At 41.3% G+C, this 16,585-nt stretch overlaps 1 protein-coding gene across 1 annotated transcript in view; it reads left to right on the forward strand.

Annotated features, from left to right (window-relative positions):
• Window positions 1–4,278: 4,278 nt before the first annotated feature.
• EDNRA (endothelin receptor type A) overlaps window positions 4,279–16,585 on the forward strand; it is a 40,603-nt gene continuing 28,296 nt past the window's right edge. Inside the window, exons 1-2 of the mRNA XM_060778870.2 lie at window positions 4,279–4,534; window positions 9,810–10,233. Of these exons, the coding sequence (XP_060634853.2) occupies window positions 9,865–10,233 (369 nt within the window). The 5' untranslated portion in view covers window positions 4,279–4,534; window positions 9,810–9,864. The remainder of the gene's footprint in view (window positions 4,535–9,809; window positions 10,234–16,585) is intronic.

The following is a 16,585-nucleotide window of genomic DNA, read 5'->3' on the forward strand; positions in this document are numbered from 1 at the left end:
GGAAACAGGAATGTATCTTTATTTTACTTGTTTCCTTTGTACAAGGAAAGAATCCCTGTAATAATTCCAAAACCAAAATAAAGTTTTTGTATCATGTAGTAAGCCAATCCTCTCCCAGACTTCAAAGGGATTTCTATATTATGGTAAAAGTTTACATATGTCACAAAGCACTTTCAAAAAGAACAGATATATTTAATTAACATAAAATATTTATGAGTAAGAAATACTGTGTTCTCAGAAATAAATAACATGTGTGAAAAAGATCCAAGTCTTACCATTACTATTATTGTGATATGTCTACAACAGGCTGCTGGCATGAAGAAATAGGGGTGAGGGGGTGGGGGATCAAAACTTCTTGATTTGATACCAAACTAGCTTTCCTGAGAAAAATAAACTTTGCAAGAGTGGACAAGGGATTTCCCGGAACAATTATTCCGCTGTATCTGTTGTTGTTCAATACAGACCAGCATTCAGAAAACTTGTTTTTGGAATGCAGCACCCAGATCCTCCAACCACATGGACGCTAAACTCTAAATCAACCTTACCTAATCTGGTATTCTTCAGATATTTTGAACTATTGGTGTTAAGGTAATCTGACACATCTGGGGAATGCCAAGTTGGGGAAGGATGACTTGGCATGGGTCATAGTGTCTAGAGATAATTTGTGTTGTCAAATAAATCTGGACAGTGACAGGCTAGATAAGGTCAATCTAAGTAATTTAGCAAGCAGATAACACTTTCAATAAAAGGAGCAGGCCCAATAAAGACATCAAACACTCCCATCTCACTCAAATGTAAACATGTCATGAAGGAAACTATTCACCACATGGAATTGACTTGGAAATCTAAGCCAACATATAAGGCGAGATCTGCCAACAAAAACGGAGTTGAAGCAAGGGAAAGAGAATGGAGCAACAGTATAACAGTGCAGTTGGCTCTGGTTGTGGTTCCTTTTTCTCTCTGCCCTTCCCTATAACTGTTTCCCCAAAGGTCATCAGATGCTCTTCCACAGGACCAATCTTGCCTACTGCCTCCCTCAGAACAGCATGCTTTCACATTTCAAGAAACCCTATATGCATAGAAGCAGTTTAGAGATAATGTGTATGAAACTTCCACATAAGTACTAACGGAAATACAGTTTTAAAAGATGGTCCCATTGACTGGGGATTCTGGGAGGTGTGACCCTGAACAGTAACCCTGCTTCTTCTTGATGCTATTCCATCCAGGCCCTTTTTTATTGTTGGAAAACTTTAAAAGATTGTATAGATGGGGAAATGCCTTCCCCCCTCATTTCTTTAACAACTGCATCCAATAACAGAATGAGTTTTGAATAGTTTGTGGTCTGCCTCATCTCTTAAACAGTGCAACAGAAGAATAGGTCTCTCCTCATATACGATACATAGATACACACGGAGAAAGAGAGAAAGAGAGAGAGAATGAGAACCTGGGAAAATATTTTGTATGTATATGAAACTGACTGCATTAACCCACCAAGGTACAAAACTAAATAAGGGGCTCATTAAGTAATCAACTTCATCCACAAGGTGCTATTTCTTTTAGATAGATAGATAGATAGATAGATAGATAGATAGATAGATAGATAGATAGACAGACATGCTATGTACAGGGTTTCCCAAGTTCCAAATTGTTTGGGAAATTGTAGCTCTTGAAGAGCTTGACAGTAGTGGCCCAAACATCTCAGACTCCTGGGATATGTTCTATGCTAGAGTTTCTACCCAAAGTGACCACAGAATCATGGTCCACTCCCAGACCACAGGAGAGGTCAGGAAATCCACTGGCCACGGTTGTAGGAGTGCAGGAGCAAAGGATATGCTATGTCATTTCTGATTTATGATGAAAAATACTGCTTAATGAATCACTCTTTCTATGCCTCCCTTTCTCATTTCCTATTTAGAGCAATTGTGATTTAGGCAATGTAAATATATGCCCTTATCATATAAAAACTGTTTCTCTAGAACTTTCCCCATTTGCTCAATAACCAACTGAAATATGTTGTCATCAACGCGTTCACGTATCTAAGCAACCAGACCATGCATCTAGAAAAATTCCAGGGACCACGTAACCCCCCCCCCCCCCATTCCTCCTCCCTCAATGGTGACTGTCATCTCTCCTGAACTCCATACTTCAAACTTTTCTTTACTGTGTCAAGGCTTTGAAAATCTATGTATATTTTTTTCTAAGTGTAAATCTCAAAGTAACTATTAAAATTATAGCTATCTAACTTCACATATGATCTATTTGTCTTACTTTGCTGAAACTAGTCTCAAAGTGAGCCAAGGGATTCAAGCTTTCCCCAAAAGCAATTTTGGAAATCTACATCTAATCCAACAGTTTTCTCTGTAAGATTTATTCAGAGGAGGTTTGCTGTTGCCTTCTTCTGAGAAAATATGACTTGCCTGATGTCTCCCAATAAGTTTCTGTGACTAAGAGGGAATTGAAGTCCCAACCATAGGAGTTACAGTTTTACAAAGTATCTATTAACCTTCTCTGCCAAAAAATGTTTGGACCGCCCCAAACTACAACTCCCAGGATTCCATAGTATTGAGCCATGGCAGTTAAAGTGGTGTCAAACTGTGTTAATTCTACAGTGCAGGTACACCTCCAGCCAGGGTCCTAGTCAAATGCCTAAACCACTGTACCACACTGGTTCTTCTTTTAACAACTCAATATTTATTTGGGGCCATGATAATGCATTCCCCAGACCATGCTGTGGTGCTTCTCATGCTCAGCTCTCTGCATGGAGCAAGAAAACACTGGAAGTCAGTCCGCACCAAGAGGTTTTGCAGTCTGAGGGCAAAGCAGCAAATGCTACTTGATCCCACAGCAAAGCTAAAATTTGGCATGATAAAGAACCACACACAGAGAGGCACATTTTCCACCTCCTATGAAGGCTATAGACATCTGTCCTACTTTGCCTACTGGTAAGGCAGTCACCTTGTCTCTCTCCTGAGGAATCTGTATAACAACCAAATGGCAACAGTAAGAACAAACCACAGAACCACAGACTTGTTTGAGATTGGAAAAGGAGTATGCAGGACTCTCATCCTACCTATTCAACTTGTATGCAGAACACATCATGCAACATGCAGGGCTTGATGAATGCAAGGCTGGGATAAAATTTACTGGAAGAAACATTAACAACCTTAGATATGCAGATGATACCATTCTGGTAGCTGAAAGTGATTCTGGCCATGAAAGCATTCGACAATACATAAAACATCTATTTCTGTTTTATTAACTATTCTAAAATGGAAGGAAAAAGGGAGAGGGGCCAACCAAGGGCAAGATGGGTGGATGGTATACTTGAAGGGACTGGCTTGACCTTGAAGGAACTGGGGGTGGCCACGGCCGACAGGAAGCTCTGGCCTGGGCTGGTACATGAGGTCACGAAGAGTCAGAAGTGACTGAATGAATAAACAACAAAAATCTTATCGAATCCAGGGAGCGGGGTGAGCTCCCATCTGTCAGCTCCAGATTCTCATGCAGGGACACGAGAGAAGCCTTCCACATCTGGGCTTCCCCTGGGCAACATCCTTGCAGATGGCCAATTCTCTCACACCAGAAACGACTTGCAGTTTCTCAAGTCACTCCTGACACAAAAAAAGAAGAAGAAGAACTTTATTTTTCTACTCCGCCTCTATCTCCCTGAAGGGACTCGGGGCAGCTTACATGGGGCCAAGCTTAGGGAACCACTTATAAATCATATATATATATATATATATATATATATATATATGAAAAGTTTTCATGAGATAATATGTTGTCCCTCCATACATTTTGCACCTGTAGTCCAACTGTCTTGTGCCAGCTGAGTTGCTGACCTGAAGACCTGAAGGTTGGCGGTCCAAATCTGTGAGACAGGGTTTGCTCCCGGTTGTCAGCCTCAGCTTCCCATGCAGGGACATGAGAGAAGCTTCCCACAAGGATGGTAAAACATTAAAACATCTCCTGGGCAATGTCCTTGCAAACTGCCAATTCGCTTACACCAGAAGCAACTTGCAATTTTTCAAGTCGCTCCTGACATGAAAAAAAAATCTTATAAATCATATAGTTTAAAATATATATACAAATGAAAAGTTTTCATGAGTTAATATGTGGTCTCCCCATACATTGTGTACCTGTAATCCAACTCTCAAACTATAACACCAAGGGGATGGGCCTCCTGCTTGCATGGAGGGCTCTGCACAGAGCCTTTCCAAGGAATCCTGGGCAGGAACTGGTTAAAGCACTTTGCCTCCCCTTTTTTGCAGAGCAGAGGCCGTCTGGGGGTGGGTTGCTCCTTCTTCTCGGACGGGACGTTGGCAGCCTCTCGGTTTGGGCTGGAGAGGGCTTCCCCCCTCTTTGGAATTGGGGAGGGGAGATGGGGAGAGGCTCTCTCCACTGGCAGAGGAGGAGGAGAGAGCAGCCATCCAGGCAGAAGTCGAGCACAACTCCTCCGAAAGAGACGCAGGCAGGAGCTCCTTCCTCCCCAAACTTGCACGTCCAGCTGGGGAAACAAATCCCTCCTCATACGGTAGGGTCTCATAAAAAAATACCCCCTTTTGTGAGTCTCCTGGAAGGGTTGGTCTCTTTGTGTTTGGACCACAGAAGGAAGGGAGGAAGGTATCAGGCTCTTTGGGAGATGCTGCCAGGGAGACTGCAGGGGGAAAGTGGCTGATCTTTCTGAAAGTGGCGGCGATTTTGAAATAGATGTGTGTATCTTGGTCTTGTGTGAAAGGAGAACGGATTGGGAGGGGGGGTGAGGAACAGTCCCTCTCTTCTGTGCCATCTAAAGTTCTTTGCTTTGTTTGAAAGTCCTTCTGAGAACTGGGAAGGTCAAGAAGTGGGAGGAAATGGCAGCAGATGCTGATTCAAGGCAAAAGCAGGCCCAGGGAGGCTACAATAGGAGGAGAGGAGATGGTGAACCCTTTCCAACAGCCTCCTTCCATTATTTCTTCCCTGCAGTTGAGGGCCCTTCCAGACAGGACCCAGATCCCAGGTTTTCTGCTTTAAACTGGAATATATGAGTCCACACTGCCAGAATAATCTGGGATAAACAAAAAAAATTGGGATCAGATCCTGGGATAAAGAGCCTGTCTGGAAGAGCCCTGAGAGGTATGAACACAGCAAGCCTCTATTCTGCCTTGGTTAGACCACACCTGGAATATTGTGTCCAATTCTGGGCACCACAATTGAAGAGAGATATTGACAAGCTGGAATGTGTCCAGAGGAGGGTGACTAAAATGATCAAGGGTCTGGAGATCAAGCCCTATGAGGAGCTGCTTAAAGAGATGGGCATGTTTAGCCTGCAGAAGAGAAGGCTGAGGGGAGACATGATAGCCATGTATAAATATGTGAGAGGAAGTCATAGGGACGAGGGAGCAAGCTTGTTTTCTGCTGCCCTGGAGACTAGGACGTGGAAGTTTCAAACTACAAGAAAGGAGATTCCATCTGAACATTAGGAACAACTTTCTGACTGTGATTGATGTTCAGCAGTGGAACTCTCTGCCCCGGAATGTGGTGGTGGCTCCTTCTTTGGAGACTTTTAAACAGAGGCTCCATCTGTCGAGAGTGCTTTGAATGCAATTTTCCTGCTTCTTTGCAGGGGTTTGGACTGGATGGCTCATGAGGTCTCTTCCAATTCTATGATTCTAAGGTACAAATTGAGCATCCCTTACCTGAAATGCTCCAAAAGGGCCACATGAACTTTATTTTGGTGATCCCTTGTAGAGCAAGGTTTTTTTTTGTGTGTGTCATGAGCGACTTGAGAAACTGCAAGTCACTTCTGGTGTGAGAAAATTGGTTGTCTGCAAGAACATTGCCCAGGGGACGCCCGGATGTTTTATCATCCTGTGGGAGACTTCCCTCATGTCCCTGCATGGGAAGCCGGAGATGACAGAAAGGAGCTCATCTGCGCTCTCCTCAGATTTGAACCTGCGACCTCTTGGTCTTCAGTCCTGCCAGCACAAGAGTTTAACCCACTGCACCACCAGGAGCTCCAAGGATGATGGACCTCCAAGTGTAATGTTTTGGAGTTGGGTCCATAGGTAGCTGTGGAGCTCTATTCTTGATCTACATGTTCTCCCACAGTGAGGAAATTAGTTTCCAGGTGGAAAGGATGGAAGGCAATGGAGAGAAGGAAAGAAGGAAGGAAGGAAGGAAGGAGAAAGAGAGAGGGGAAAGGAGTGAGGGAAGAGGGAAAGAAGGATGAAAGGGTGCAAGGGAAGGAAGAGGGAGAGATAAGGAAGGGAGTTAGGGAGGGAAGGAGGAAGGAAAAAGAAGGGAAAGAGGATGGAAGGCAATGGAGAGAAGGAAAGAAGGAAGGAAGGAAGGAAGGAAGGAAGGAAGGAAGGAAAGAGAGAGAGAGAGAGGAAAGGAGTGAGGGAAGAGGGAAGGAAGTTTTTTTTTTTTTTTGGTCGTGTCAGGACTGCAAGTTGCTCCTGGTATGAGAGAATTGGCCATCTGCAAGGATGTTGCCCAGGGGACGCCCGGATGATTTGACGTTTTTATCATCCTTGTGGGAAGCTTCTCTCATGTCCCCGCATGAGGAGCTGGAGCTGATAGAGGGAGCTCATCCGCCTCTCCCCGGATTCAAACCTGTGACCTGTTGGTCTTCAGTCCTGCCGGCACAGGGGTTTAACCCACTGTGCCACCGGGGGGTCCGGAAGGAAGGATGAAAGGGTGCAAGGGAAGGAAGAGAGCGAGAGGGAGCGATAAGGAACGGAGGGAGGGAAGGCAGAAGGGGAAAAAAGGAAGGAAGGATAGGATGGTGAAAGAGAGGAGAGCCTGAGAAAAGAGCCCAAGGGGCGCATCTGGTTCCTGGGCCTGGCTTTGCCCATACCTGGTGTAGATGCACCCTAAGAGACTGTGGCTTGCCCAAGGTTGTTGGGTGGATTTTCATGGCCAAATGGGGATTTGAACCCTATTCTCCTGAGTCTTGTCCAATACTGAAACCACTACAGCACACTTATGTATCTAGAAATATTTCAAAATTCAAAAGAATTTCAGGTCAGGGATGTTCAACCGGTAGTGTCAGCTGAGGTGTTCAAGGTCATTAGGGCAGTGAATCTGCTCTGGGGTCTAATCCAGATTTTAAAAGTGCTGTACAAAATGCAAAAGCTATTTGGGAGATGGGTTTAAGCTCCCTTTGCAACACCTTTAAGATTTCAGACTAAAACCCTGAACAATTGACTGCCGCCGAATAGAAAGACCCAGCCATATGCTTTCCATAGAGTTGCTGAACAGTCAAGAGACTATCAATTTAGAATCATCTAATTCTTAATGACTTAATGGCAGAATTTACCCTGTTTTCTTTGAAAAGGAAGGCCTTTCCTTCTTCCACGTGAAATGTGTCGCTGCCAGATTTAGTTATACTTCTAACATAGCCGCTGAAATCAATGGGAATTAAATTAGTCACTGAGTCTACTCAAAGTATGTCTACAGCTGGAATCAATCCAATGGGTCTAAGACACATTGTGCATTTTAGTGAAAATGGCAGTTATTTAAAAAGAAAAGACTAAGATCCTAAAGCACTTTTAGGGAAAAGCACTATGTCCTGTGAACAAGATTTTTTAACAAATACATTTGCCGGAACTGGAATATCAATTTAATGCCTGAATTATATGTTTTTATATATTATATATATATATATAGAGAGAGAGAGAGAGAGAGAGAGAGAGAGATCAAAGCGAGACACAGCATAAAACGCACACTGTTAAACTTTTATTTTATACTAGCCATCCCCTGCCACGTGTTGCTGTGGCCCAGTCTGTGTATATGTGTTTTGTATGTGTATATATTTGTGTTTGCGTATATATATGTGGTTTTGCGCATGTGTTGTAATGTAATTTTTGTTTTTTGGCTTTTTTAGTATCTTCTGCTGTGTTTTTCAGTGTTTTTATGAGTGTGGTCACTCGATGGCCTGATAGGTGTATTGTGTCCAAATTTGGTGTCAATTCGTCCAGTGGTTTTTGAGTTATGTTAATTCCACAAATGAACATTACATTTTTATTTATATAGACTAGCACTTTGTCTCATTGTAGTTGAGTTGCCAGCAGGTTTTCATGCAAATAAAACTGATCTAAAGTTCAGTCCTAGGCATGTTTCTTTGGAAATCTTTTGGTTTCAGAGGAATTTACTTAAGCCGCCTTAAATATTGTATACATGAGAAATGTATGGTTTATCTATATCTCTCGTAGTGCCCTGCTCTAGGGAATTATGTCCAAAATTTGGAGACTTTTTTGTTTTTCTAATGTCTAACTTATTCCTGGAAATGTTTTTTTCTTGTACATGCTGTAAAAAATCCTACAAGAAACCACCACGTACAACTAAGTAACAGCCAAAGTACCTTGATTTAAATTGGGTGGTAACAAGGTATTTAATTTGGCCTACAAGCCTAAATGCATCTCCTTAGAGGGAAATGCAGCAAAGATGGGTTTGAACACAATCCAGCAAAATTCACTCCCTCTTGAAAGCAATGGGGTGGCTAGAATATGTTGTTCATTTCAATTTAATGCATAGTTTGATCTGTTGCCTGAACTGTTTAGCATTTGGGTTGCTGTGAGTTTTCTGGGCTGTATGTCCATGTTCCCTAAGCATTCTCTCCTGACGTTTAATCCGCATTTATGGCAGGCATCCTCAGGTTGTGAGGTCTGTTGGAAAATAGGCAAGTGAAGCTTATATATCTGTGGAATGTCCAGGGTGGTTTGAACCCAGGGAACGGGATGAGCTCCCACTGTTAGACCCAGCTTCTGCCAACCTAGCAGTTTGAAAACATGCAAATATGAGTAGATCAATAAGTAGGTAACAGCGCTCCATGCAGTCATGACCTTGGAGGCGTCTACAAACAACGCCTACTCGTTGGCTTAGAAATTGAGATGAGCTCTATCCCCCCCCCCCCCCCCCAGAATTGGACACAACTAGACTCAATGTCAGGGGAAACCTTTACCTTTTATTGATTTGCTGTAATCAAGAAAATCAAAACCATGATATTGATTATGAATAAATGTAGGTGAGTGTGAATAACATTCTCTTATAACCACTAGATTTATGATCCTAGTCCTGCGTTATGATTATCAACACATTTTTTAAAGTGGTGATACATCAAAGGAAAGATCTACATGGAGGGACTGTAGACCACAACAGGGCAGATTTTGAGGTGGTACCGAAAAAAGCATGGGGAAGAATAGGCCAACACCTAAGAATAGCCCCATTTTGCAAGTGAGAGTTTGCTTGTATAACCCAAGAACCTGCTCCATCAGGAATGGAGAACTTTGGGCCTTCTCATGTGCTAGTCTTCAGCTCCTACCAGTTCTTCCAAGTATGGTGAAGAGTAAGGAGCTATAGATTTTCCACACGTGCAGTATGTGGAAATGAATGTTGCAAATAAGCATGCATTGAATGAGTTTTTTCAGGTAGTAATGTACATGAGCAGATGTCTCTGTTTGGGTTCTTTTAAGTTCAATCTGTCTGCATCTGGGGTTTTATGAGTTTTCTTCTCGTTTTTTTATGCTTGAGTACTCTAATTATTTCAGTGACGTTTCTATTGTTATTTTATCCTATATTTATTGACCTAATTCCTTGCTAGCTGCTCGAATTATATTTTCATAGAAATGGATATGTATTGCAGACAAAGAAATGATACGAAAAACTTTCTTTTAGTTCAGATGCTAACTAGCTAAAATTAAAATGCTGATTATTTGATTTTCAGAAAGAAGGGGGGAAATCTCTTTGACAACCAACATGAATAAATGTTTGCTTCAATTATTGAGCTGATGTTTCAACATAAATATTTTTGTTCTTCTTTGTAGGTAAAATAAGCAAGGCCCAATAAAATATAGATCATACTGATTTTTGGAGTTGAAGATGGAAGCACTACATTTCAGGATGATCTTGGTACTGCTAGTAACTGGCTCTGTCCTCAGTGACCATGCCGACAATTCAAGTCTGAATGACCCTGGAAAAGATTCCTCTGGAATGAGCAAATCCCAACCTATCAGTAACTCCAACAGAACAGAATGCCGTCATAACGCCAGGCTTGATGACACTTTCAAATACATCAATACAGTAATATCCTGTGCAGTCTTCATCATTGGGATTGTTGGAAATGTAACTTTGCTACAGATTATCTACAAGAACAAGTGCATGAGGAATGGCCCCAATGCACTGATAGCTAGCCTGGCAATGGGAGACCTCATCTATATCATCATAGATATTCCCATCAATGTATATAAGGTAAAACGCTGTCATCGTTATGCTCAGTTCAATTATTTTACAGAATGAATGGTGTGGAGATGCATTGTTTGTTATCATACCAGAGCCTAGAAGTGTTCTTTTTGGGCTGTAACTCCCAGAATCCTATTAAGAGCATAGCTACTGAGCTGAGAGGATTCTGGAAGTTGAATTCGATTGATTTCCATTCCAAGTTCTAATATATATGAGCAAGTATATTCTAATTCTGCATACACATCTTAGGAATCATTTATGCATACACATGCATGTTATACTCATGTGACAATATTTTTAATGTAGGAGAGTTTGTACTGCTGGGTAGGAAAAAGGTTGAGACCATGACATAATAGTTTCACTTCTATTTGAATCTATACACATAATAAAAGTGAAAAATGTGTATGTGTGTATGTGGCGGAGAAGTCCACTTACACAGACAGTCTCCTGCCTCAACAAACAGGCTATATAGTGTTCCCTCGCTGTTTTATGGTTTGCTTTCTGCAGACTTGCTGTTTCGCAGTTAGGGTTTAGAATTAATATATAAATCCCAGTGACTACAACTCCCAAGTGTCAAGGTCTATTTTCCCAAAACTCCACCAGTGTTTACATTTGAGCATATTGAGTATTTGTGCCAACTTTGGTCCAGATCCATCATTGTTTGAGTCCGCTGTGTCTGGATATAGGTGAACTACAACTCCAAAACTCAAGGTCAATGCCCACCAAACCCTTCCAGTATTTTCTGTTCATCATGGGTGTTCTCTGTGCCACGTTTGGCTCAATTCCCTCATTGGTGAAGTTCAGAATGTTCTTTGATTGTAGGTAAACTATAAATCCCAGCAATTACAACTCCCAAATGACAAAATCAACCCCCCCCCCATCCCACTAGTATTCAAATTTGGGTGTATCAGGTATTTGTGCCAAATTTGGTCTAATGAATGAAAATACATTGTGCATAGCAGATATTTACATAACAATTCATAAAAGTAGCAAAATTACAGTTATGAAGTAGCAACAAAAATAATTTTATGGTCGGGGTTCACCATGAAATGAGGAACTGTATTAAGGGGTTGCACCATTAGGAAGGTTGAGAAACACTGTATTTGAGGGATCATGGGGGGAGGGGCTGTCATCCCAAACAGTAACCTTTTCATGTTCTGCTAATGGTAACAGAGTTGCTCCCACCAACCTCAGGCAGAAGGTTGGCCAGACCGCTGTAGTAAATTACATGCTTTGCATGCAGTAAGTCCCAAAATCAGTTCCTTCTATTTTCACTAAAAAGGATCAGGATAACAGATCACAGGGAAAAACTTTTTTCCTAGGAACTGATAGAACCACTTCTAGTATAACTAGATATTGGGCAAGGTGGACAAATACCTGACCTGGTATACTTTCCTATTCTTGTTGACTTCCATGCCTGTGCAAAGGTGAATTTGTCATGATTTTAATCCATATGGTACATGAGCAATGCAGGGAGTTGAAGCCTATCTTCAAAATAAGTTTAGAAGTTTGGGTAGCTACTTTAAAGTACAGTCAGATACTTTAAAACCCAATAGAGTCACCACATTATTGATAAAGGAATCCCAGCTGGCACTGAAGGATTCGTCCAAGATGTTTTGCTGCTTGAGACTGAATAACAAGTGATGGGAAGTATGTTGATGTATAGAGAAAGTGTCCACCCTCCATATCAAATTACATGTTGCAGGGAACCCCTAAGTTTCCTGGTGTTCTGTTTGATAACATATTGTTGTTATGTGCCTTCAAGTTGACTCCAGTTTACTACAACACTATCATAGGATTTTCTTGGGAAGCAAGTTGGCTAGTAATAAAAACCAATGCAGCTGCTTTTGACCTGGAAACAAAAAAATCCAAGAAATCCTCTCAATTTGCCTTGTTGCATGCCTTCACTGCAACCTTGAAATGAACCTTTCTATGATTAGTTCAGAGAGGGTTGTCCTGCCTTCCTCTGAGGTGGAAAGTGTCTGAGCTGGGTTTCCATGACTGAGTAGAGACCTGGCCTCCAAAGTCATAGTGTAGTGCAGGGTCCTCAAATTTTTTAAACAGAGAGCTAGGTCACAAGTCCTCACAACCTGTGAGGATGCTTGCCTTAGATCCAGGTGAAACATCAGGTGAGAATGCCTCTAGAACATGGCCATATAGTCCGAAAAAACCTACAACAACCCAGTCCCTCAAACTGTTGGAGGGCCGGATTATAATTTTATGCACACTGCACATACCTTATTTGTAGTACAAAAAAACACTTTAAACAATACAATAATTAAAATGAAGAACAATTTCAACAAATATAAACTTACTAGCCATCCCCTGCCATGTGTTGCTGTGGCCCAGTCTGGTGATCTGGAAAAGTAATGAGAAAGTGTTGGTTTCTAATATATGAAATTTCTTTCTGCTTGCGGATAAACAGTATTTCTTGCTGTTTCTTTGTCAGTGTTGATGTGGAGATTGTCTGGTTTGCTTACCCTGGAACATGCAACATATCATTGTCCTTCTTTAGGGGTCCCTTTCAAATCTAGGATACTGTGTGTGTGTTTGAATCATATCTATCTATCTATATCTATGGCTGGATGGCTCTTTGTCAGGAGGGCTTTGATTACGTTTTCTTGCCCTTGTGAAGGGAGTTGGACTGGATGGCCTTAAGTATGGGGGTTTTGTGTGGGAAGTTTGCCCCAATTCTGTCATTGGTGGGGTTCAGAATGCTCTTTGATTGTGGGTGAACTATAAATCCCAGTAACTACAACTCCCAAATGTCAGCGTCTATTTTCCCCCTAACTCCATCTATGTTCATATTAGGCATATGGAATATTCATGCCAAGCTTGGTCCAGATCTAGCATTGCTTGAGTCCACAGTGCTCTCTGGATGTAGATGAACTACAACTCCCAAACTCAAGGTCAATGCCCAACAATATCCATGCTGGTCATGGGAGTCCTGTGTACTGTACCACGTTTGGTTCAATTCCATCATTGGTGGAGTTCAGAATGCTCTTTGATTGTAGATTAACTATAAATCCCAGCAACTACAACTCCCAAATGACAAAATCAATTTTTTTAGTGATGGTCACTCCTTGAGTTAGTAGGTGTCTTGTGGTCAAATTTGGCAGCAATTCCTCCAGTGGTTTTTGAGTTATGTTAATCCCACAAACGAACATTACATTTTTATTTATATAGATTAGTATTTCAATAGGAAGTGTAGGCCTGCTTTTGGCTGATGAGATAGGATTGTTGTTGTTGTGTGCTTTCAAGTCACTTCAGACTTAGGTTGATCTTGAGTGAGGGCCAGGTAAATGACCTTGGAGGGCTGTATCTGGCCCCTGGGCCTTAGTTTGAGGACCCCTTGTGTAGTGCTTAAATAACTATATCATGCTCACTCTCTCTCACCTCTCAAAGGTATTTATTTTAAACAAAACTGACCCCACATTGTCCTTTCATTAACACGCCAATTCAGCTGTTTGCCGTAGCTCCCCAAGTATACCGGATAGTAGGGATAATAGTGTTCCCATCTTCCTTTACTGAAACTAAGTTATACTCTTATCTGGTGAGCTATCTGTATGGAAAACCATTAGGAACCTCGTAAAGGAGCAAGCTATGCATATAAAAAGTACCTGTAATTTGAGTGTCTAAAAGGAGGACCATAGGAACTGTGTGCATGCATATATGCCTTCAAGTTGCCTGTTAACTTATGATGTCTCTATTAAGTTCATAGGATGTTTTTAGGTAAGGAATTTTGCCAGTTCCTTCCTCTGAAATATGACCTACAGCACCTGGTATTTGTTAATGGGCCCCATTCAAGTATCAAGGCTGATCTTATTCATCTTTCAAGATCAGAAGGGATGTGGTGTTTAATCAAATATATATTATAAAACAGAAAAGAAATGGGAGCAAGTGTGGTTTAGTGTTCTGAGTGTTGGAATAAGGCTCTAGGATTGAATCTCCACTTGAGGATGAAAATTCACAGGGTGACCTTTGGCAAGTTACTCTTTCTCAGCCTTATTGGAAGGCAATGGTGAAGTTCCTCTAAATATATCTTGCCAAGAAAACACTATGATAGTGTTGTGGTGAACTGAAGTCAGTTTGAAGGCACACAACAACAATATGTTATCAAACTGAGCACCAGCAAGTTTAGGGGGTTTCCTCCATTGTGTAATTAAACCGCACTTGGATGTGAAGAGCAGGCACTTGCTCTGTTGCCTTCCTGGGGTTTAAGAACTGAGCTTGGGGGAAAATATTCAGGTTTGATCTACAACTTCTAGAATCCTCCAGTGATCATGTAATGCAAACAGGTAGCTTTTCCAAAAGCTGGTCATTCGTAATGATCAGATATAATATCTAGACAAATCACTGCTCAACAGAGATCAAGGACATTTAAATGGTGTTCTGGTCTATCATGATGGATTTTCTGTGGGCTGGTGTGGGGGGGGGGGTTGTTTCTTGTATTCAGAGAAAAACTGCTTATGCTTTGCAAATCAGAACATGGAAACCTCACCCTTTGTTGGAAAACAGACATATTAACATGTTACTATTTATGGAGATTTATAAATAGTACTGTTTCTGGGATGAGGAAAGGACTCGTCTCTGTGTGTGTACAGGACCAGGTTCCAGAGACGCAATAAATAATTGTACATGTACAGTTCCAGTCAGGATCTAGATTAAGGTAGAAACAAGTAATTACATTTCTTCTCCTTCTCCTTCCACAACATGGTTCAAATAATGATCTGAACCCTTACTCTCCCCAGCAATTGCTAATTATGGGATTAACAATTGGGACAGATCCTGTTGTTAGCCCCAGTTAGAGTAAAACTATTGAATGAATGGAATTTACATAAACATTGATTAACCTTTAAGACACTGAATATATCTGGGAACATTACAGTCTTACAGTGATATATATATATGTGTGTGTGTGTGTGTATCTGTAAGAATGTATATATATATATATATATATATATAGAGAGAGAGAGAGAGAGAGAGAGAGAGAGAGAGAGTAGATTGTATATGTATAGATATAGATATAGATAGTTGTTTATTCATTCAGTCGCTTCCTACTCTTCGTGACCTCATGGACCAGCCCATGCCAGCCGTCACCACCCTCAGCTCCTTCAAAGTTAAGCCAGTCACTTCAAGGATACCATTCACCCATCTTGTCCTTGGTTGGCCCCTCTTCCTTTTCCCTTCCATTTTAGAATAGTCAATAAAACAGAAATAGATGTTTTATGTATTTTCAAAGTTTTCATGGCTGGAATCACTGGGTTGTTGTAGGTTTTTCAGGCTGTATGGCCACATTCTAGAGGCATTCACTCCTGGCATTTCACCTGCATCTATAGCAGGCATCCTCAGAGGTTGTGAGGTCACAACTTCTGAGGATGTCTGCCATAGATGCAGGTGAAACATCAGGAGAGAATGTTTCTGGAACATTTTCATATTGCTTTTTGTTTATCTAATAATGCATTGGAAGCATGAGTACAAAAATAGTAAATATGTATAATGGAAAACAATGAATAGCACGATGAAACAGTGCTAGCGTGATGTAGTGGTTTGAGTGTCAGACTATGAGTCTGTAAATCAGAACTCAAATTCTTGTTCAGACATGAAAACCCATCGGTGAAGTCATAACCCCTCAAAAGCAAACCCTCTCTGAGCCAATCGTAACAAGAAAACTAAGTGGAAATGGCTTGAAGGCTCATGTTATGAAACAATGGTCCAATCATGTGCATGCCCTTTAAATATGATAATTATTTCATTATTTTCATTAAAAGTTCTATAGGTGCTGTTTATGTTTTTTGCACAATCGAGATCTTGTGTTTCTGCCCTATGATGCCTTGCTGGCTTCCCTTTTTCTCTTGCTTTGAGCTGCTCACAAAATGGAGACGTGCAGCATAAAGAGAGCCAAATGGTTTACTAATTCCTAAAGTTTATCTTTCAGAGCTTTGGCTAAGGAAACCCACAGTGAAAATATTTTCTACAAGTCACATGAACTTTGTTTGAAAGTATCACATCCAAGTTGTCAGAGCTGAGGTGTTGGAGTGGCAATAGGCAATGTTTTTATCGCCAAGATGCAATCTGAGAGTGCTGGGACCAATCTCCAGCACTTTGGATTACTGGGCAGAGCATTAAAGCTGAACTCTATTTTCTCAGTTTCTTCCATTCCTCATTGGATCCCGAACAGCATGTACTAAATGGCCCCTCATTGTGCAGCCTTCTTGACAAAACAATATTATGTTTTGTTGATTTCTGCTGATATGGTCTGCTGTGGCTTCCCTTATGCCAATGGGATTTTAGTCATAAAGAGAGCTCATTATTTCTTTCTGTAATGTATTGAGATATGACAGCTGCGACTATCTGAAAT

The sequence above is a fragment of the Anolis sagrei genome, chromosome 5 (genome assembly GCF_037176765.1).
Source record: "Anolis sagrei isolate rAnoSag1 chromosome 5, rAnoSag1.mat, whole genome shotgun sequence".
NCBI classification, from domain to species: domain Eukaryota; kingdom Metazoa; phylum Chordata; class Lepidosauria; order Squamata; family Dactyloidae; genus Anolis; species Anolis sagrei.